At 50.8% G+C, this 21,900-nt stretch overlaps 1 protein-coding gene across 4 annotated transcripts in view; it reads right to left on the bottom strand.

The window, feature by feature from the left end:
- The window catches only part of LOC140398979 (serine/threonine-protein kinase A-Raf-like), a 222,328-nt gene that overhangs the window by 167,520 nt on the left and 32,908 nt on the right, over nucleotides 1–21,900 (bottom strand). For all 4 annotated transcript variants that reach the window (XM_072488001.1, XM_072488002.1, XM_072488004.1 and 1 more), the window contains 3 exons: nucleotides 20,250–20,482; nucleotides 10,929–11,032; nucleotides 6,620–6,722 (listed from right to left, as the gene is read on the bottom strand). In XM_072488001.1, coding sequence (XP_072344102.1) covers nucleotides 6,620–6,722; nucleotides 10,929–11,032; nucleotides 20,250–20,453 — 411 coding nt within the window. In that variant the 5' untranslated portion in view covers nucleotides 20,454–20,482. The remainder of the gene's footprint in view (nucleotides 1–6,619; nucleotides 6,723–10,928; nucleotides 11,033–20,249; nucleotides 20,483–21,900) is intronic.

The raw sequence follows: 21,900 nt of genomic DNA, 5'->3' as shown, positions 1-21,900 counted from the left end.
TGCACGCACACACACGCACCATGCACGCACACACGCACCATGCGCACACAGGCACCATGCGCACACAGGCACCATGCGCACACAGGCACCATGCGCACACAGGCACCATGCGCACACAGGCACCATGCGCACACAGGCACCATGCACACACAGGCACCATGCACACACAGGCACCATGCACACACAGGCACCATGCACACACAGGCACCATGCACACACAGGCACCATGCACACACAGGCACCATGCACACACAGGCACCATGCACACACAGGCACCATGCACACACAGGCACTATTCCTACACACGGGCACTATTCCTACACACGGGCACTATGTGCCCACAAGGGCACTATGCGCACACACATGCTCTATCCCTACACACCGGCATATGTGCACACCCAGGCACTATGCACACACACGGGCACTATGCATGCACACGGGCACTATGCATACACACACGGGCACTATGCATACACACACGGGCACTATGCATACACACACGGGCACTATGCATACACACACGGGCACTATGCATACACACACGGGCACTATGCATACACACACGGGCACTATGCATACACACACGGGCACTGTGCATCCACACACGGGCACTGTGCATCCACACACGGGCACTATGCACACACACACGGGCACTATGCACACACACACGGGCACTATGCACACACACACGGGCACTATGCACACACACACGGGCACTATGCACACACACACGGGCACTATGCATACACACACGGGCACTATGCATACACACACGGGCACTATGCACACACAGGCACCATGCACACACAGGCACCATGCACACACAGGCACCATGCACACACAGGCACCATGCACACACAGGCACCATGCACACACAGGCACCATGCACACACAGGCACCATTCCTACACACGGGCACTATGTGCCCACAAGGGCACTATGCGCACACACATGCTCTATCCCTACACACCGGCATATGTGCACACCCAGGCACTATGCACACGCACCAGCACTATGCCTACACACAGGCACTGTACCTACAAACCGTACCTACGCTCACAAAGGCACGATGCACACACACGGGCACTACACGCATACACACGGACACTACGCACACACACGGGCACTATGCACACACGGGCAGTATGCATACACACACGGGCACTATGCATACACACACGGGCACTATGCACACACACGGGCACTATGCATACACACTCGGGCACTATGCATACACACTCGGGCACTATGCACACACACGGGCACTATGCACACACACGGGCACTATGCACACACACGGGCACTATGCACACACACGGGCACTATGCACACACACGGGCACTATGCACACACACGGGCACTATGCACACACACGGGCACTATGCACACACACGGGCACTATGCACACACGGGCACTATGCACACACGGGCACTATGCACACACGGGCACTATGCACACACACGGGCACTATGCACACACGGGCACTATGCACACACGGGCACTATGCACACACACACGGGCACTATGCACACACACACGGGCACTATGCATACACACACGGGCACTATGCATCCACACACGGGCACTATGCATCCACACACGGGCACTATGCACACACACACGGGCACTATGCACACACACGGGCACTATGCACACACACGGGCACTATGCACACACACTCAGGCACTATGCATACACACTCGGGCACTATGCATACACACTTGGGCACTATGCATACACACTTGGGCACTATGCATACACACTTGGGCACTATGCACACACTTGGGCACTATGCACACACTTGGGCACTATGCACACACACGGGCACTATGCATACACACTCGGGCACTATGCATACACACTCGGGCACTATGCATACACACACGGGCACTATGCACACACACGGGCACTATGCACACACACGGGCACTATGCACACACACGGGCACTATGGGCACACACGGGCACTATGCACACACGGGCACTCTGCACACACACGGGCACTATGCACACACACGGGCACTATGCACACACACGGGCACTATGCACACACACGGGCACTATGCACACACACGGGCACTATGCACACACACAGGTACTATGCACACACACGGGCACTATGCACACACACAGGTACTATGGACACACACGGGCACTTTGCATACACACACGGGCACTATGCATCCACACACGGGCACTATGCATCCACACACGGGCACTATGCATCCACACACTTGGGCACTATGCATCCACACACGGGCACTATGCATCCACACACGGGCACTATGCATCCACACACGGGCACTATGCATCCACACACAGGCACTATGCATCCACACACAGGCACTATGCACACACAAGGGCACTATGCATACACAGGCACTATGCACGCACACGGGCACTATGCGCGCACATGTGCACTATGCGCGCCAATGAGCACTATGCTAACACATGGGCAGTATGTGCCCACAAGGGCACTATGCATACACACTCGGGCACTATGCATACACACTCGGGCACTATGCATACACACACGGGCACTATGCACACACACGGGCACTATGCACACACACGGGCACTATGCACACACACGGGCACTATGCACACGCACGGGCACTATGCACACACACGGGCACTATGCACACACGGGCACTCTGCACACACACGGGCACTATGCACACACACGGGCACTATGCACACACACGGGCACTATGCACACACACGGGCACTATGCACACACACGGGCACTATGCACACACACGGGCACTATGCACACACACGGGCACTATGCACACACACGGGCACTATGCACACACACGGGCACTATGCACACACACAGGTACTATGCACACACACAGGCACTATGCACACACAAGGGCACTATGCATACACAGGCACTATGCACGCACACGGGCACTATGCGCGCACATGTGCACTATGCGCGCCAATGAGCACTATGCTAACACATGGGCAGTATGTGCCCACAAGGGCACTATGCACACACACGGGCACTATGCACACACACGGGCACTATGCACACACACGGGCACTATGCATACACACACGGGCACTATGCATACACACACGGGCACTATGCATACACACACGGGCACTATGCACACACAAGGGCACTATGCACACACAAGGGCACTATGCTCACAAACGGGCACTATGCTCACAAACGGGCACTATGCGCACACACAAGCACTATGCTTACACATGGGCAGTATCCCTACACACCGGCACGATGCACATACACCAGCACTATACGTACACGCAGGTACTACGACTACACACGGGCACTATGCCTACACACCGGCACTATCCCTACACACAGGCACTATTCGCACACCCAGGCATCATGTACACAGTCTCTATGCCTTCACATGGGTACTAATCCTGCACACGGGTACTGATCCGACACACTGGAACTATGCCTACACACCGGCACCAGCCCTACACAAGGGATCTACCCACAGACACATGCATTATGCCTACACACAGCACTATGCGCAAACACGAGCACGAGGCCTACACACCCCCACTATCCCCAAACAAGTGTGGAGTCTGCACGTTCTTCCTGTGTCTGCGTGGGTTTCCTCCGGGCGCTCCAGTTTCCTCACACAAGCCCCGAAAGACATGCTGTTAGGTGAATCGGACATTTTAAATTCTCCCTCACGATGCACACGCACGGGCTCTATGCCGGCACACGGGCACTGTCCCGGCACACGGGCACTGCGCCGGCACACGGGCACTGCGCCGGCACACGGGCACTGCGCCGGCACACGGGCACTGCGCCGGCACACGGGCACTGCGCCGGCACACGGGCACTGCGCCGGCACACGGGCACTGCGCCGGCACACGGGCACTGCGCCGCCACACGGGCACTGTGCCTGCACACGGGCACTGTGCCTGCACACGGGCACTGTGCCTGCACACGGGCACTGTGCCTGCACACACATTTAATATGTACACATGCTGGGGAGGTGGTGGCATGGTCACTGGACTAATAATTAGAGACCCAGAGTAATGCTCTGCGAAGCCGGGTTTGAATCCAGTGAAATTTGAATTCGATTAAAAACTGGAATAAGTCTAAGGATGACCATGAAACCGTTGTTGATGGTTGTAAAGCTCATTTGGTTCACTAAAGTCCTTTCGGGGAGGATTCCTGCTATCTTTACCCGGCAATATCATTGACTCGTAAATGCCTCTGAATTGGCAAGTCACTCAGTTGTAACAAACCGCCAGAAAGAAAACAAAAAGGAAATGAACAGGTGGACCACCGAGCATCGACCTAGGCGCCGGAAATGACGACGGCAAACACAACTGTCGGCCCTGCAAAGTCCTCCGCACAAAGTTCGAGCGGGCTTATGCCAAAATTGGGAGAGCTATCTCACAGACTAGTCAAGCACAGCCATATAGCTACTGACAATGTCCCAGACTCCACTATTACCATCCCTGCACGGTCCACTCCAGCAGAGGAGGCGGCTGTGCAACACAGTTGAGGGGGGACTCCTCTGGGAATACTGAACATCAAGTCAGGACCCGATGAAGTCTCATTGCACCAGATTGAACATGAGCAAGGAAACCTCATGCCGATTTCCACATGCCAGCCATGATGAATCAGAACTCCATCATGTTGAACACAACTTGGAGGAAGCACCGAAGACGGCAAGGATGCAGAATGTACTCTGGATGAAGGATTTCAATGTCCATCATCAAGAGTACTCAATACTACATAGAGATGCGTGGGCACGCATACTGCACATACGTGTGCATGGGCACAACACTTGCTTGGGCACCCACATTGGACACACGTGCATGGGCATGCACACTGAGCATACTGGTGCGTGTGCAGGCACACCACAAAAAATATGCGTGTGCACGCACTCTGCATTATGCATGGGGCACACATACGCATGCATATACACATGAACACTCACAGGTTTGCATATAAATGTGGGGTGCACAGAAGAGCATATACAGGTGTGGGGTGCACACTCGCATGGGGCACATACTCGTGTGTATATATGTGTGGGATACATGCTTGCGTGTATTTACGTGTACACGTACTGTCAGAGGGTCACTGCTAAGGGCCGAGGGAGTGCCGCAATGGTGGGACAGGGCTTAGGGAGTACAGCACTGTCAGAGGGTTCATACGGAGGGTGGTGCTGCACTGTCCCGAGTGCCAGGGCTGCGGGAGTGTCACACTGTCGAATGGTCAGTAGCGAGGGTGTGTCGCACTGTGAGTGGGTCAGTGCCATGTGAGAGCTGCATTACCGAGTGACAGGGCTGTAAGAGCACTGCACAGTTGGGAGTTAGTCCTGATGGAGCGCCGCACTGTCGGAGGATCTGTACTGAGGAAGCGCCGCACTGTCAGAGCATCAGCACTGAGGGACTGCTGCACTGTCGGAGGATCAATACTGAAGGAGCGCCGGATGTTGGAGGTTCAGTACAGAGGGAGCACTGCACTCTCGGAGGGTCAGTACTGAGGGAGCGCCACATTGTCGGAGGGATAGTAACGACTGTGCACCGCTTGTTGAGGCAGTGAGAGTACCTCACTGTCGGAGGGTCAGTGCTGAGGGAGCGTTGCACTGTTGGAGTGTCAGTGCTGAGGGAGCGCTGCCCTGTCAGAGGGTCAGTACTGAGGGAGCATCGCGCTGTCGGAGGGTCAGTGCTGAGGGAGCGCCACACTGTCGGAGGGTCAGTGCTGAGGGAGCGTCACACTGTTGGAGGGTCAGTGCTGAGGGAGTGCCACACTGTCAGAGGGTCAGTGCTGAGGGAGCGCTGGACTGTCAGAGGGTCAGTGCTGAGGGAGCGCCGCACTGTCGGAGGGTCAGTGCTGAGGGAGCACCACACTGTCAGAGGGTCAGTGCTGAGGGAACGCGTACTGTCGGAGGGTCAGTACTGAGGGAGCTCTACTCTGTCAGAGGGTCAGTGCTGAGGGAACGCCGCACTGTCAGAGGGTCAGTGCTGAGGGAGCACCGCTCTGTCGGAGGGTCAGTACTGAGGGAGCGCTACTCTGTCAGAGGGTCAGTGCTGAGAGAGCGCTGGCCTGTCAGAGGGTCAGTGCTGAGGGCGCGCCGCACTGTCGGAGGGTCAGTGCTGAGGGAGCACCTCACTGTCGGACCGTTAGTCCTGAGGGAGCACCACACTTCCAAGATAAGACATCAAAGTAGAGGTCCCGAATGGCCTCATAGATGGACATCGAAGATACATACAAATAGGTGCAGGTATGGGTGCCAGTTACCTTTAGGGCTAATATTTAGCCAGCAAACAACGTCGTGAAAAATAAAATCAGATTACCTGGGTAATCGGAACATTGCTGTTTGTGGGATCTTGCTGCGTGCAGACTTCACACAAGCTTCATTGCCTGTGAGGTGCTTCTGATCTGCCCAAGTGGGCGAAAGGCTTAGGCAAAAGGGGGATTGCATCTGTCCCCCATTTCCTTTGGCACGAGAGTTAAATCACAGCATGGGGCTGGAGGGATTGGAATGCCCAGGCTCAGTGAGGACAGTAGTTTCCCCTCCGCTGCAGTGTAACCGCCAACCAACCGGACCATGAATGGTCTGACCGTCAACCACCAGCGGACAAACACCGATCTCCAGTGCCAGACTTACAAAATTGTGCATCGACAGTGGGACTTCATCCAGCACCTCGACCATCAGCTCCTCCCCAACCAGAGGTGTGATATCAGTTCCCCAGTCCGTCAGCTTCTTGTGGCTGAAGGGAGAGACATTACACAGAAGTCAGCAGTTACAACACAGACAGTCCTGACCCCATTCCAATTGAAACACCTCCCTCTGTATAACACACAGTTCACACGCACTGTCCCTCTGTATAATACACCTCAGGTAACAACACCAAAACTACACACAATACTCCAGGTTTGGCTTCATCAATGCTAGCTCGATTGCAGCAAAACATCACTATTCCTACACTCAAATCCTCTTGCTATGAAGTCCAAGTACCATTTGCCTTCTTTACTGCCTGCTATATCTGTGCGCTGACTTTCAGCGACTGATGCATGAGAACACCAGGGGGGTGGGTACCGGAGCAATAGGTCGGAAGTTGAAACAATTGAGGGAGAACGAGGGAATAGGGCCAGTATGGCTCTGAGGAAGAGCAGACAGGGAGATGTTGCTGAAAACAGCGGGACTGACGTGCATATGTTTTAATGCAACAAGTATAACAGGTAAGGCACATGAACTTAGAGCTTGGATTAGTACTTGGAACTATGATGTTGTTGCCATTACAGAGACCTGGTTGAGGGAAGGACAGGTTTGGCATATAATTGTTCCAGGATTTAGATGTTTCAGGAGGGATAGAGGGGGATGTAAAAGAGTTAGAGGAGTTGTGCTACTGGTTAGGGAGAATATCACAGCTGTACTGTGGGAGGACACCTCAGAGGGCAGCGAGGATATATGGGTAGAGATCAGGAATAAGAAGGGTGCAGTCACAATGTTGGGGGTTTACTACAGGCCTCCCAACAGCCAGCGGGAGATAGAGGAGCAAATGGGGTAGAAAGATTTTGGAAAGGAGTAAAAGCAACAGGGTTGTTGTGATGGGAGACTTTAACTTCCCCAATATTGACTGGGACTCACTTAGTGCGAGGGGCTTGGAGGGGGCAGAGTTTGTCAGGAGCATCCAGGAGGGCTTCTTAAAACAATATGTAGATAGTCCAACGAGGGAAGGGGCTATACTGGACCTGGTATTGGGGAATGAGCCCGGTCAGGTCGTAGATGTTTCAGTAGGGGAGCATTTCGGAAACCACAATTCACTAAGTTTTAAAGTGCTGGTGGACAAGGATAAGAGTGGCCCTAGGGTGAATGTGCTAAATTGGGGGAAGGCTAATTGTAACAACATTAGGCAGGAGCTGAAGAACTTAGATTGGGGGCGGATGTTTGAGAGGAAATCAACATCTGACATGTGGGAGGCTTTCAAATGTCAGTTGAAAGGAATTCAGTACCGGCATGTTCCTGTGAGGAAGAAGAACAAATATGGCAAATTTTGGGAACCTTGGATAATGAGAGATATTGTAGGCCTTGTGAGAAAGAAAAAGGAGGCATTTGTCAGGGCCAGAAGGCTGGGAACAGACAAAGCCTTTCTGGAATATAAGGAAAGTAGGAAGGAACTTAAGCAAGGAGTCAGGAGGGCTAAAAGGGATCACGAAACGTCATTGGTATATAAAGTTAAGGAAAATCCCAAGGCTTTTTACACATATACCAAAAGCAAGAGGGTAGCCAGGGAAAGGGTTGGCCCACTGAAGGACAGGGAGGGAATCTATGTGTGGAGCCAGAGGAAATGGGCGAGGTACTAAATGAATACTTTGCATCAGTATTCACCAAAGAGAAGAAATTGGTGGATGTTGAGTCTGGAGAAGGGTGTGTAGATAGCCTGGGTCACATTGAGATCCAAAAAGACGAGGTGTTGGGCGTCTTGAAAAATATTAAGGTAGATAAGTCCCCAGGGCCTGATGGGATCTGCACCAGAATATTGAAGGAGGCAAGAGAGGAAATTGCTGAGACCTTGACAGAAATCTTTGGATCCTCACTGTCTTCAGGTGATGTCCCAGAGGACTGGAGAATAGCCAATGTTGTTCCTTTCTTTAAGAAGGGTAGCAAGGATAATCCAGGGAATTACAGGCCGGTGAGCCTTACGTCAGTGTTGGGAAATTACTGGAGAGAATTCTTCGAGACAGGATCTACTCCCATTTGGAAGCAAATGGACATATTAACGAGAGGCAGCATGGTTTTGTGAAGGGGCGGTCGTGTCTCACTAACTTGATAAGAGTTTTTCGAGGCGGTCACAAAGATGATTGATGCAGGTAGGGCAGTGGATGGTTGTCGAGATGGACTTCAATAAGGCCTTTGACAAGGTCTCTCGTGGCAGACTGGTACAAAAGGTGAAGTCACACGGGATCAGAGATGAGCTCGCAAGGTGGATACAGAACTGGCTAGGTCATAGAAGGCAGAGGATAGCAATGGAAGGGTGCTTTTCTGATTGGAGATCTGTGACTAGTGGTGTTCCACAGGAATCAGTGCTGGGACCTTTGCTGTTCGTAGTATATATATATATATATATATAAATGATTTGGAGGAAAATGTAACTGGTCTGATTAGTAAGTTTGAGGACGACACAAAGGTTGGTGAAATTGCAGATAGCGATGAGGACTGTCAGTGGATACTACAGGATATAGATCATTTGGAGACTTGGGCGGAGAGATGGCAGATGGAGTTTAATCGGACAAATGTGAGGTAATGCATTTTGGAAGGTCTAATACAGGTAGGGAATGTACAGCGAATGGTAGAACCCTCAAGAATATTGACAGTCAGAGAGATCTAGGTGTACAGGTTTATAGGTCACTGAAAGTGGCAACACAGGTGGAGAAGGTAGTCCAGAAGGCATACGACATGCTTGCCTTCATTGACCGGGGCACGGAGTATAAAAATTGGCAAGTCATGTTGCAGCTGAACCTTGAATAAACTCGGTTTGTTCTCACTGGAACAACGGAGGTTGAGGGCCGACCTGATGGAGGGCTACAAAATTATGAGGGGCATAGACAGAGTGGATAGTCAGAGGCTTTTTCCCAGGGTAGAGGGGTCAATTACTCGGGGGCATAGGTTTAAGGTGCGAGGGGCAAGGTTTAGAGGAGATGTACGAGGCAAGTTTTGTATACAGAGGATAGTGGGTGCCTGGAACTCGCTGCCGGAGGAGGTGGTGGAAGCAGGGACGATAGTGACATTTAAGGGGCATCTTGACAAATACATGAATATGATGGGAATAGAGGGATATGGACCCCGGAAGTGTAGAAGATTTTAGTTTGGACGGGCAGCCTGTTCCTGTGCTGTACTTTTCTTTCTTCTTTGTTCTTTGTAACACCAAGGTCTCGCTGAGTATCCACCTCTCTCAATTTACACCCATTCAAATAATAATCTGACTTCCTATTTTTGCTACCGAAGTAGAGAGCCTCACATTTATCCACATGTGCCCACTCACTCAACCTGTCCAAATCGCACTGAAACTTCTCGGCATCCTCCTCACAGCTCACCTTCCCTCGCAACTTTGTATCATCTGCAAATTTGCAAATAGTACATTTAGTTCCTATGAATATAGATTTCCTTCAATTTCTCCCTCTCACTAAACCCTGTGTTTCCTAACATTTCTGATGTTATGTGATCTAATTTGTGAGGACAGAACCAAAGTATGTATTTAGTTGCTCAGCCATTTCTTTGTTCCCCATTATAAATTCCCCTGTTTCTGACTGTAAGGAAGCTACATTTGTCTTCACCAATCCTTTTCTCTTCACATACCTACAGAAGCATTGCCAGTCAGTTTTTTATGTTCCCTGCAACCATACTCTCATACTCTTAATCAGTCCATTGGTCTTCCTCTGTAGAATTCTCAACTGCTCCCAATCCTCAGGTTTGCTGCTCCCTGAACAGCCTCCCTGAACAGATGCCGGAATGTGGCGACTAGTGGCTTTTCACAGTAACTTCATTTGAAGCCTACTTGTGACAATAAACACATTTTTTTTTTTCTGGCCAATTTGTATGCTTCTTCCTTGGATCTAATAGTTTCGCCAATTTCCCTTGTACACCATGGTTTGGCTACCTTTCCCATTTGATTTTTGCGCCAGACAGGAATAAACAATTGTTGCAGTTCACCCATGCACTCCTTGACTGTTTGCCATTGCCTATCCACCATCACCCCTCAAAGTAACATTCCTCTATTTGACAAAGTCAACTCGCACCTCATTCCATCGTAGTTTCCTTTTTTTAGATTCAGTACCTCCTTGTCTGTCTTTGTAACACTGTATATCCAGACTTTGCCCTATGGACAGCTGTCTGCAAACAGTGTACTGTCTTTGTAAACACCCCAGTTAGTAGCTTTCCACAATATCCCACAATACTGCTGTGAAGATCTCACCCATCAATGAATCTGTAGACCGCACAGCATTTCTGAGATAATCCTCTGACTTTCAGTGCTTTGTCTAAACTGTCATTCACTGTCATCCCCTCACGGACATTTACCTGTGAAAAATCAGAGCACAATCTAGTGTAACAATTAGTTATACAGTCAGAGAACAATTGTCAGGAATATCAGACACAGCATTACACAATCATACGCAGTAATACAGAACAGGAAAGAGAGTCAGTTTTACTCTGTCCTGCGAGTGTTTGACAGGGACAGGGTAGAGAGAGCTTTGCTCTGTATCTAACCCTGTGCTGTACCTGCCCTAGGTGTTTGATGGGGACAGTGTAGAGGGAGCTTTACTCTGTATCTAACCCCGTGCTGTACCTGCCCTGGGAGTGTTTGATGGGGACAGTGTAGAGGGAGCTTTACTCTGTATCTAACCCCGTGCTGTACCTGTCCTGGGAGTGTTTGATGGCGACAGTGTAGAGGGAGCTTTGCTCTGTATCTAACCCTGTGCTGTACCTGCCCTAGATGTTTGATGGGGACAGTGTAGAGGGAGCTTTACTCTGCATCTAACCCCGTGCTGTACCTGCCCTGGGAGTGTTTGATGAGGACAGTATAGAGGGAGCTTTACTCTGTATCTAACCCGTGCTGTACCTGTCCTGGGAGTGTTTGATGAGGATAGTGTAGAGGGAGCTTTACTCTGTATCTAACCCCGTGCTGTACCTGTCCTGGGAGTGTTTGATGGGGACAGTGTAGAGGGAGCTTTATCTATATCTAACCCCGTGCTGGACCTGCCTGGGAGAGTTTAATGAGGACAGTGTAGATGGAGCTTTACTCTGTATCTAACCCAGTGTTGTACCTGTCCTGGGAGTGTTTTATGGGGATAGTGTTGAGGGAGCTTTATTCTGTATCTAACCCCATGCTGTACCTCTCCTGGGAGTTTTTGATGTGGACAGTGTAGAGGGAGCTTTACACTGTATCTCATGCCATGTTGTCTTGGGAGTGTTTGATGGGGGACAGTGTAGAAGGAGCTTTACTCTATCGAACTCCGTGCTCTACGTGTCCTGAGAGTGTTTGATGGTGACAGTGTAAAGGGAGCTTTTCTGTATCTTATGCCATGCTGTACCTGGCCTGGAAATGTTTGACAAATCTACTGGAATTCTTTGAGGATGTAACTAGTAGAATTGACGAGAGGAAGCCAGTGGCTGTGGTATATCTGGACTTTCAGAAGGCTTTTGACAAAGTCGCACATAAGAAATTAGCGTGTAAAATTAAAGTGTCCGGGATTAGGTATTAAGATGGATAGAAAACTGGTTGGCAGACAGAAAACAAAGAGCAGGAATTAACAGGTCTCTTTCAAATGTGCAGGCAGTGACTAGTGGAGTTCCACAGCTATTTACAATATGGTGTCAAAGGGAGGGGATTAGATTTTTGAGACATTGGGATCAGTTTAGGGGAGGAGAAAGCTATATAGAAGAGATGGGTTTCATCTGAGCCGAAATGGAATCAATCTCCTGGCTGAGAGAGTAAATAGTGTCGTGGGGGTGGATTTAAACCTGTGAGGCAGTGGCATTGGTAAGACCGCACCTGGAATATTGTGTACAGTTTTGGTCCCCTTATTTGAGGAAAGATGTAGTGGCATTGGAGGCAGTTCGGAGGAGGATCACTCGGTTGATTTCAGAGAGAAGGGGTTTGTCATATGAGGAGAGATTAAACAGTTTAGGCGTATACTCTGGAGTTTAAAAGAACGCAGGGAGATCGAACTGAAGTATACAAGATGCTAAAAGCTATGGATAAAGTAGACGGGGAGCTGATGCTTCCTCTTGTGGGCCATTCTAAAACGAAAGGTCATAATCTTAGAATAAGAGGTAGCAAATTTAAAACATGTTTTGAGGAAAAACTACTTCTCCCACAGGGTTGTAAATGTGTGGAATTCACTAGCCCAGAGTGCGGTGGATGCTGGGACAGTGAGTAAATTGAAGGAGGGGTTTGACAGATTTTTAATTAGCAATGGGTTGAAGAGTTATGGAGAACGGGCAGGACGGTGAAGTTGAGGCCAGGATGGGATCAGCCATGATCACATTGAGGGTGTTTATCTCGGGAGGCTAAATTGCCTACTCCTGCTCCTAGGTCATGTGATCTAAAAGGGCAATGTTCCACCTGATTTCGCAATCCAGCTCTTGGTCTGTAACATTGTAGGTGGCAGATGAGGAACATATCAGCCATGATAGAATGGCGGAGCAGGCTCGGTGGATCAAATGACCTAATTCTGCTCCTATATCTTATGAACTTATTTGCAGGCAGATTATGGAAACCTGCAGGGCAATAGGGTTGTGATAGCTGGGGATTTCAATTACCCTAAGGTAGACTGGGCAAAGAGTGTGGGGCGTGGAAGGGAAGAAATTCCTGCAGTGGGTGAAGGAGAACTTTCTGGAACAGTACATTTCCAGTCCTACCAGGGAGCAAACTTTGCTGGATCTGGTCCTAGGAAATGAGGCAGGGCACGTGGAGAAAATCAGAGTGGGGAGCAGTTGGGAAATAGCGATCAAAATATAATACAGTTTAATATTAAGTTGGAAAAAGATAAAAATCAGTCACAGATTAAGATCCTAGACTGGAAAAGGGCTAATGTTAGGGGTATGAAAGTTGAACTGGAGCAGGTTAATTAGAAACCCATTTTGGGGGGTAAAACAGTGGATGAAAAATGGGAGACTTTCAAAGGAGAGATGAATAGGATGCAAGATAGGTACGTACCCATGAGAAATAATTAGGGGGCCCATAAGGGACAAGCAGGGTATACAGCTCACTGAAACGGAGGGTATGGCAGTGGTACTAAATCAGCACTTTGCCAACTAAGAAGATGGTGACAATGGCCCAGTTGAAAATGTTGAGCAATTGAACAGTATAGTGATAAAGAAACGGTGCTAAAAGGCTGGCAACACTCCAAGTAGAGAAGTCGCCAAGCCCAGATGGGAGACATCCTAGATTGCGAAGAGGGGTAAGGGAGCATATTGCAGAGTCGCTGACAGAAATTTTCTATGCCTTTCTGAACACAGGATTAATCCGCCGTTGGTTAAGAAGAGTGCAAAGGATAACCCAGGAAACTACAGACCTATCAGCCTGATATCAATAGAGGGTAAACTGGTGGAGGCCATTATACAGGGTGAGATATATATACAGAGAAAAACAAGTTAATACTAGACAGTCAACATGGCTTTGTCAAGGGAAGGTCATATCTGACACATTTAGTTCTTTAATTGAGTGACACAGGCAGTGAATGAAGGCAGTGTTGTGAATTTTGCATATTTGGACTTTCAGAAAGCACTCGATATGGTGTCAGATGGCAGGTTGTTTAAAATATTTAAAATGTTTGGGATTGATGGGTCCTTGGCAGCTTGGATTAGAAGTTGGCTAAGAGAGAGGAAACAGTGGATGGATGGGTGTTGAGGGCAAAATCCCTAAATTTGCACAATACTAAAGTAGTGAGAATAATGAATTGTGAGGATGATGCTGAGCGACTTCAGAGGGACATTGACAAAGTTGGCTAAATGGGCAGACACCTGGCAGATGAACTTCAATGCAGCAAAATGCGAGGTAATGCATTCTGATAGAAGAAACATGGGGAGGCAATATCGGCTCAATGGTACAAAAGAGAGGTATGGGGAGTACAGGAGCAGAGGGACCTCGGGGTTCAAGTGCATAATACTCTGAAGGTGGCCAGGCAAGTTGAACCAGTTGTTAAGAAAGCTTATAGCATCCTTGGGTTTATATATAGGGGCATAAGAGTATAAAAGCAAGGAAAAGATGCTACACCTCTACAAATTATTGGTCAGGCCACATTTGGAGCAGTGTGTTCAGTTCTGGGCACATTATTTAAGGAAGGATGTGAAAGTGCTGGAGAGAGTGCAGAGGAGATTTACTACAGTGACAACAGGAATGAGGAATTTTAGATACAAGGAAAAATTGGGTTTGTTCTCCTTGGAGCAGAGAAGATTAAGAGGCGACCTTATTGAGGCATTCAAAATTATGAACACTTTTGACAGGGTAAAGAAGGATATTCTGTTTCCAGTAGTTGGTATGACAGTGACTAGGGATTGTAATTTCAAGGTGGTCAGCAAGTGAGTTGGGAGTGAGATAAGGAGAAACTTCTTTACTCAAGAGAGTTGTTGGGGTTTGGAATGCGCTGCCTGGGAGAGTGGTGGAGGTGGATTCCATAGGGAGTTTCAAAAGAGAGCTGGATATATATTTGAAAGTGATTAATTTAAAGGGCTATGGAAATAGGCTGGGGATTGGGACTAACTAGATAGCTCTTTTGGGAGCTGGTGCAGACACGATGGGCCGAATAGTCTCCTTCTGTGCTGCAAATAACAAATATATATTAATGATTTAGATGAGGAAGCAAATTATAGTATCTCCAAATTTGCAGATGACACCAAGTTGGGTGGGAGGGTGAGCAGTGAGGAGGATGCAGAGATCCTTCAGTGTGTGATTGGACAAGTTGAATGAGTGGGCAAATGCATGGCCGATGCAGTATAATTTGGACAAATGAGAGGTTAGTCACTTTGGTAGCAAAAATAAGACAGACTATTATCTGAATGGCTATAGATTGAGAGAGGGGAATGTGCAGCAAGACCCTGGTGTCCTCGTACATCAGTCACTGAAGGTAAGCATGCAGGTACAGCAGGAGGTATAGAAGGTAAATGGTATGCTGGCCTTCATTGAGAGAGGATTCCAGTAAAGGAGCTGGAATGTCTTGCTGAATTGGAGAGGCCACACCTGGAATAGTGTGTGCAGTTTTGGTCTCCTTATCTGAGGAAGGATGTTCTTGTTCTAGGGGGGAGTGCAGCGAAGGTTTACCAGACTGATATCTGGGATGGTGGGAATAATATACAAGGAGAGATTAAATAATTTAGGATTGAATTTGTTGGAATTCAGAAGAATGAGGGGGGGGGGGGGGGGAAATCTCATAGAAACCTATAAAGGTCTAACAGGACTGGACAGGGTAGATGCAGGAAGGATGTTGCCGATGGTGGGTGTGTCCAGAACCAGGGGTCAAAGTCGGAGGATATGGGGTAGACCATTTACGCAGAGTGAGGAGAAATTTCCTCACCCAGAGAGTGGTCGGCCTGTGGAATTCGTGACCACAGGAAGTAGCTGAGGCCAAAATATTGTATGCTTTCAAGAAGCAGTTAGATATAGCACTTAGAGCGATGGGGAAAGTGGGATTAGGCTATTGATCAGTCATGATCATAATGAATGGCGGGGCAGGCTCAAAGGGCCGAATGGCCTCCTCCTGCTCCTATTTCCTCTGATTCTATATTGGCTGTATCCTGAAACTCCCTCCTTAATACCTACACCACAAGAGGAGGACAGCGGTTCAAGATGGCAGCTCAGCCACCAACTTCCCAAGGGGCATTTAGGGATGAGCAATAAATGCTGGGCACGGACTTCCGGTTGCGGCTATGCGGAGCTAAGCCGCACGATTCGGCAGCTCCCGCTACCACGGACTTTCGGGCTCGCTAGAGGAGCCCCAACGGAACTTTTTTTGACGCAACCCGTGGGGAAGGGAAGAGAGAGGTCCCCCTCCAACTTCTATGAAACGGACCAGAAGTACAACGGCCAAAAAAGCGGCACTGGAGCAACGGGAGAAGCGAGGGAAAAAACAAAATGGCGGCGGCCAGGGACAAAGGGGAGCTGCAGGAGTTCATCAAGCGCTGCTTCGAGGAGCAGCGCGAGGAGATGCGCAAGGAGATGTTGGCGCCTATGCTTTCGGCAATTGGACTCGGGATCACCCAGAAGGCCCACGAGGTTAAGATCCAGGAGGTACATAAAAGAGTCAGTCAGAACGAGGACGAGCTCTTGGGCCTGGCGGTGAGAGTGGAGCAGAACGAGGCACTACACAAGAGGTGAGCGGGAAGACTCGAAGACCTGGAGAACAGGTCGAGGAGAAAGAATCTGCGGATCCTGGGTCTCCCTGAAGGAGTAGAGGGGGCCGATGCCGGGGCATACGCGAGCACGATGATGGGCACGAAGGCCCCTTCGAGGCCGCTGGAGTTGGACGGGGCACATCGGGTGCTGGCGAGAAAGCCCCAGGCAAATGAGCCGCCAAGGGCGATGGTGGTGAGGTTTCACCGGTTCACGGACAGAGAGTGGGTCCTGAAATGGGCCAAGAAGGAGCGGAGCAGTAAGTGGGACAATGCAGAGATCCGAATATACCCGGACTGGGGCATGTGGGCAGCACGGTCGCATAGTGGTTAGCACAGTTGCTTCACAGCTCCAGGGTCCCAGGTTCGATTCCCGGCTGGGTCACTGTCTGTGCGGAGTCTGCACATTCTCCCCGTGTCTGCGTGGGTTTCCTCCGGGTGCTCCGGCTTCCTCCCACAGTCCAAAGATGTGCGGGTTAGGTGGATTGGCCATGATAAATTGCCCCGAGTGTCTGAAAAATGTTAAGTGGGGGTTACTGGGTTACGGGGATAGGGTAGATACATGGGCTTCAATAGGGTGCTCTTTGTAAGGGCCGGTGCAGACTCGATGGGCCGAATGACCTCCTTCTGCACTGTAAATTCTATGATTCTATGAATCATGCGCAGGAAATGTTACATGGGCTGGGGGAGAGAGACAAGGCCGTGACAGGAGCTGCGCCAGATGGGGCGGAGCGGGCTTTGGAAAGCGCGGGGCTTTTTCCCGCGTGCGGGAAGAAAGGTGGGAAGGGGAACGAAGGAACGCATATTGATCGGGCGACTCCCACACGGGGAGGTCAATGGGACGGCGGGGGAAGCCGGGGTCAGCAGGCGTCAGCTGACTAACGGTAGTGACATGGGAGAAGCAAAAAAGCTAGACAGGGGTCTAGCCGGGGGAGGGGGGGGGGGGGGGGGGTTTGCTGCTGCAGTGGCCGAAAGACACAGAAGAGGTGGTCGGGACGGGGATCCCCCACCTGGGGGACTGGAGGGTGAGGGAGGCGTGGACACGGGACTGGCCCATAAAAGGAGATGGCTAGTCGGCTGCCGGGGGGGCTGATAACGTGGAACATGAGGGGCCTGAATGGGCCGGTGAAGAGGGCTCGAATGTTAAGAAAGGGATGGGTAGGGCAGGTATTCGGGACTGGACGCGAAGAATAGAGGGGTGGCAATATTGGTGGGAAAGCGGGTGTCATTTGAGGCCAAGACTATTGTAGTGGACAATGGAGGGCGATATGTAATGGTGAGCGATAGGTTGCAAGGGACGTGGGTGGTGTTGGTGAACATATACGCCCCGAACTGGGATGATGCAGGATTCATGAAGCGCATGTTGGGGCGCATTCCAGACCTGGAGATAGGAGGCCAGATAATGGGAGGGGACTTCAATACAGTGTTGGATCCAGCACTGGACCGCTCCAAATCAAGGACTGGAAAGAGGCCGGCGGCGGCCAAGGTACTTAGGGGGTTTATGGATCAGATGGGGGGAGTGGACCCATGGTGGTTTGCAAGGCCGCAGACCAGGGAATTTTCTTTCTTCTCCCATGTACACAAAGCCTACTCCCGGATAGATTTCTTTGTTCTGGGTAGGGCGCTCATCCAGAGGGTGGAGGGGACGGAGTATTCGGCTATAGCCATTTCGGACCATGCCCCGCATTGGGTGGAACTGGAGCTGGGAGAGGAGAGGGACCAATGCCCATTGTGGCGGCTGGATGTGGGACTGTTGGCGGACGAGGTGGTGTGTGGGAAGGTGAGGGGGTGTATTGAAAGGTACTTGGAGGCCAACGACAACGGGGAGGTGCAGGTGGGGGTGGTGGAGGAGGCGTTGAAGGCAGTGATCAGGGGAGAGCTAATCTCCATTAGGGCTCATAGGGAGAAGACAGAGGGTATGGAAAGGGAGAGGTTAGTGGGGGAGATTTTGAGAGTGGACAGGAGATACGCAGAGGCCCCGGAGGAAAGATTACTTGGGGAAAGACGACGGCTCCAGACGGAGTTTGACCTGTTGACCACAGGGAAGGCGGAGGCACAGTGGGGGAAAGCGCAGGGGGCGACCTACGAGTATGGGGAAAAGGCTAGTCGGATGCTGGCACACCAGCTCCGTAAGAGGATGGCAGCGAGGGAAATAGGGGGAGTCAAAGATGGAAGGGGAGCCACGGTTCGGAGTGCGACGAAAATAAACAAGGTATTTAAGGCCTTTTATGAAGAGCTATACAGATCCCAGCCCCCAGCGGGGGAAGAGGGGATGAGACGATTCCTAGATCAACTGAGATTCGAGGGTGGAGGAGCAAGAGGTGGCTGGTTTGGGGGTACCAATTGGGTTGGAGGAGCTGAGCAAGGGTTTGGGGAGTATGCAGGCGGGGAAGGCCCCGGGACCGGACGGATTCCCGGTGGAGTTCTACAGGAAGTACGTAGACCTGTTGGCCCCGCTACTGGTGAGGACCTTGAATGAGGCAAGAGAGGAGGGGACGCTACCCCCGACAATGTCAGAAGTGACAATTTCTTTGATCTTAAAGCAGGACAAGGACCCACTGCAATTTGGATCGTACAGGCCGATCTCGCTCCTCAATGTGGATGCAAAGTTGCTGGCAAAAATGTTGGCTACGAGGATTGAGGACTGTGTCCCGGCGGTGGTTCACGAGGACCAGACGGGATTCGTAAAGGGCAGGCAACTAAACACTAACGTGCGGCGGCTCTTAAACGTGATGATGATGCCATCGGAGGAGGGAGAGGCGGAGATAGCGGCAGTCACTACACTCGCCACCGGGGCTCTGTAAAGGAGCTTAACCCAACTGATAAACCCTCCCCCAAACCCAAAACCTATGCAGCACCTCCCAGAGGTACTCCCACTCTATTTGGTCAAAGGCCTTCTCCGCGTCCAAATAAATGATTTGGCTGGTTTCATAAAGTCCGAGAGGATTAAGTTCGCCTTGAGAAGGTCTGCGCAGGGGTTCTACAGGCGGTGGCAACCGTTCCTAGACTATCTCACGGAGCATTAGAGGAAGGTCGGTCAGCAGCAGCAGCAACCTTGGGGGGGGGGGGGGGGGGGGGGGGGGGGGGGGGGGGGGGGGGGGGGTATTGTTTGTAAGGGAGAAAAATTGTGCTAAAAAACTTTAATAAATATATATATTTTTTTAAATGCTGGGCACAATCAACAACACCCACATCCCAGTGAATGAAGAATTCAACAAGTTAAATTTAAGGATTCCAGACAACATCCTCTGGAAATCGACAGTCCATGGTGCAAACACATTTTCTCAATAGCACGAACGAAACCCACAACGCCAGCAAATGCAACTGCATGAGATCTCCACCTCGACCCCACCTACTATTCCTCACCACCATCCGTCCACCCTAACAAAAAGTGGCCATGACTTACCACAGTGCGTTGCTTGTTGGGCAGGTAGACGCGGACGGTGCCTGTGGCTCTGGGCATCTCGCCGGGGCTGTGTGCCAGTGGGGTCCGTTGGTAAGGCTGCTGCTCCTGGCCTCCGCTGGGAGTGGAATGCACCGTGCTGATGATCAGGCTGGGGAGGCCATAGCCATTGCTCAGAGCCGGGGAGGATGCCGAGACCCGCTTCATTCAGGCTGAGACGTTCACCTTGTTTCACCCTGTGAATCAACGGCCACTAGTTAGAGGCTGCGCTGTCTCAATCAGTTACCTGTCTCATGGCCAGAGCATGAGGAAACCTCCATTAAATTCTGGTCGTCAACCCTCCACTGGCTGGGTGGCCTTACTGCCTCAACTCCGACATAAAGAACAAGGAAGTGCACTGCATCATCAAGAGACACAGCGGTAGGGGTGCGGTGCTCGCTCAGTATTCATTCTCTGACAGAGCAGCTCTCCCTCAGTATTAACTCCCCGACAGTACGGCGCTACCTCAATATTGACTCACCAACACTGCGGCGCACCCTCAGCATTAACATTCTGATAATATGGCTTTTCCTCAGTACTGAACCTTCAACAGTACGGTGCTACCTCAGCACTGACCCTCTGACAGTGCGGCTCTCCCTCGGCACTGGCCCTCCGCTAGAGCGGGGCTCTCTCATTACTGACCCTCAGTGTGGTGCCACCTCATTACTGACCCTCTGAGAATGCTATGCTCCCTTAGCACTGACCTCCGACAGTGCGGCACTCCCTCAGTACTGACCCTCAGACAGTGCGATGCATCCTCAGCACTGACCCTCTGACAGTGCGATGCTCCCTCAGTACTGACCCTCTGACAGTGCGATGCTCCCTCAGTACTGACCCTCTGACAGTGCGATGCATCCTCAGCACTGACCCTCTGACAGTGCGATGCTCCCTCAGTACTGACCCTCTGACAGTGCGATGCTCCCTCAGTACTGACCCTCTGACAGTGCGATGCTCCCTCATACTGAGCCTCAGACAGTGCGATGCATCCTCAGCACTAACCCTCTGACAGTGCAGTGCTCCCTCAGTACTGACGCTCTGACAGTGCGATGCTCCCTCAGTACTGACCCTCGGACAGTGCGATGCTCCCTCATACTGAGCCTCAGACAGTGCGATGCATCCTCAGCACTAACCCTCTGACAGTGCAGTGCTCCCTCAGTACTGACGCTCAGACAGTGCAGTACTCCCTCAGTACTGACCCTCCGAGAGTGCAGCGCTCCCTCAGCACCTACCTTCAGTCTTGTTTAAACTTGTCATCTCTTTAAAGTTCTGTCTTGTGTTGCCTATGATATTATTTAGCAGGATCAGCCTGTGCCGTATGATTCCAGTCACTGTGCTGTTCAGTGAGCATATTGTCCATGACCTGTTGATTTTAGGACCAGTGTGGCACAAGCTCAGACCCAGCAGTAAAGGCTTGAATGACCTTATCGGAATCAAATGGGGGCTCACTTCAACTGTCAGTAGCTGAGAAAATACAGTGCAAGTCACCCTGAGGAACCAGAACTACTCTTCCTTATTTACTTCCGTTGATATCGAAGGATCTGTTGCAAGTGGGTTTTGATCTCACTGGGTAGGTGGCAAATGGCGAGCAGGAGAACTAAACATGACTAAAGGCGAG

Source organism: Scyliorhinus torazame, chromosome 22 (genome assembly GCF_047496885.1).
Source record: "Scyliorhinus torazame isolate Kashiwa2021f chromosome 22, sScyTor2.1, whole genome shotgun sequence".
Lineage (NCBI taxonomy): Eukaryota > Metazoa > Chordata > Chondrichthyes > Carcharhiniformes > Scyliorhinidae > Scyliorhinus > Scyliorhinus torazame.
This window is presented reverse-complemented; position numbering and strand designations above follow the sequence as displayed.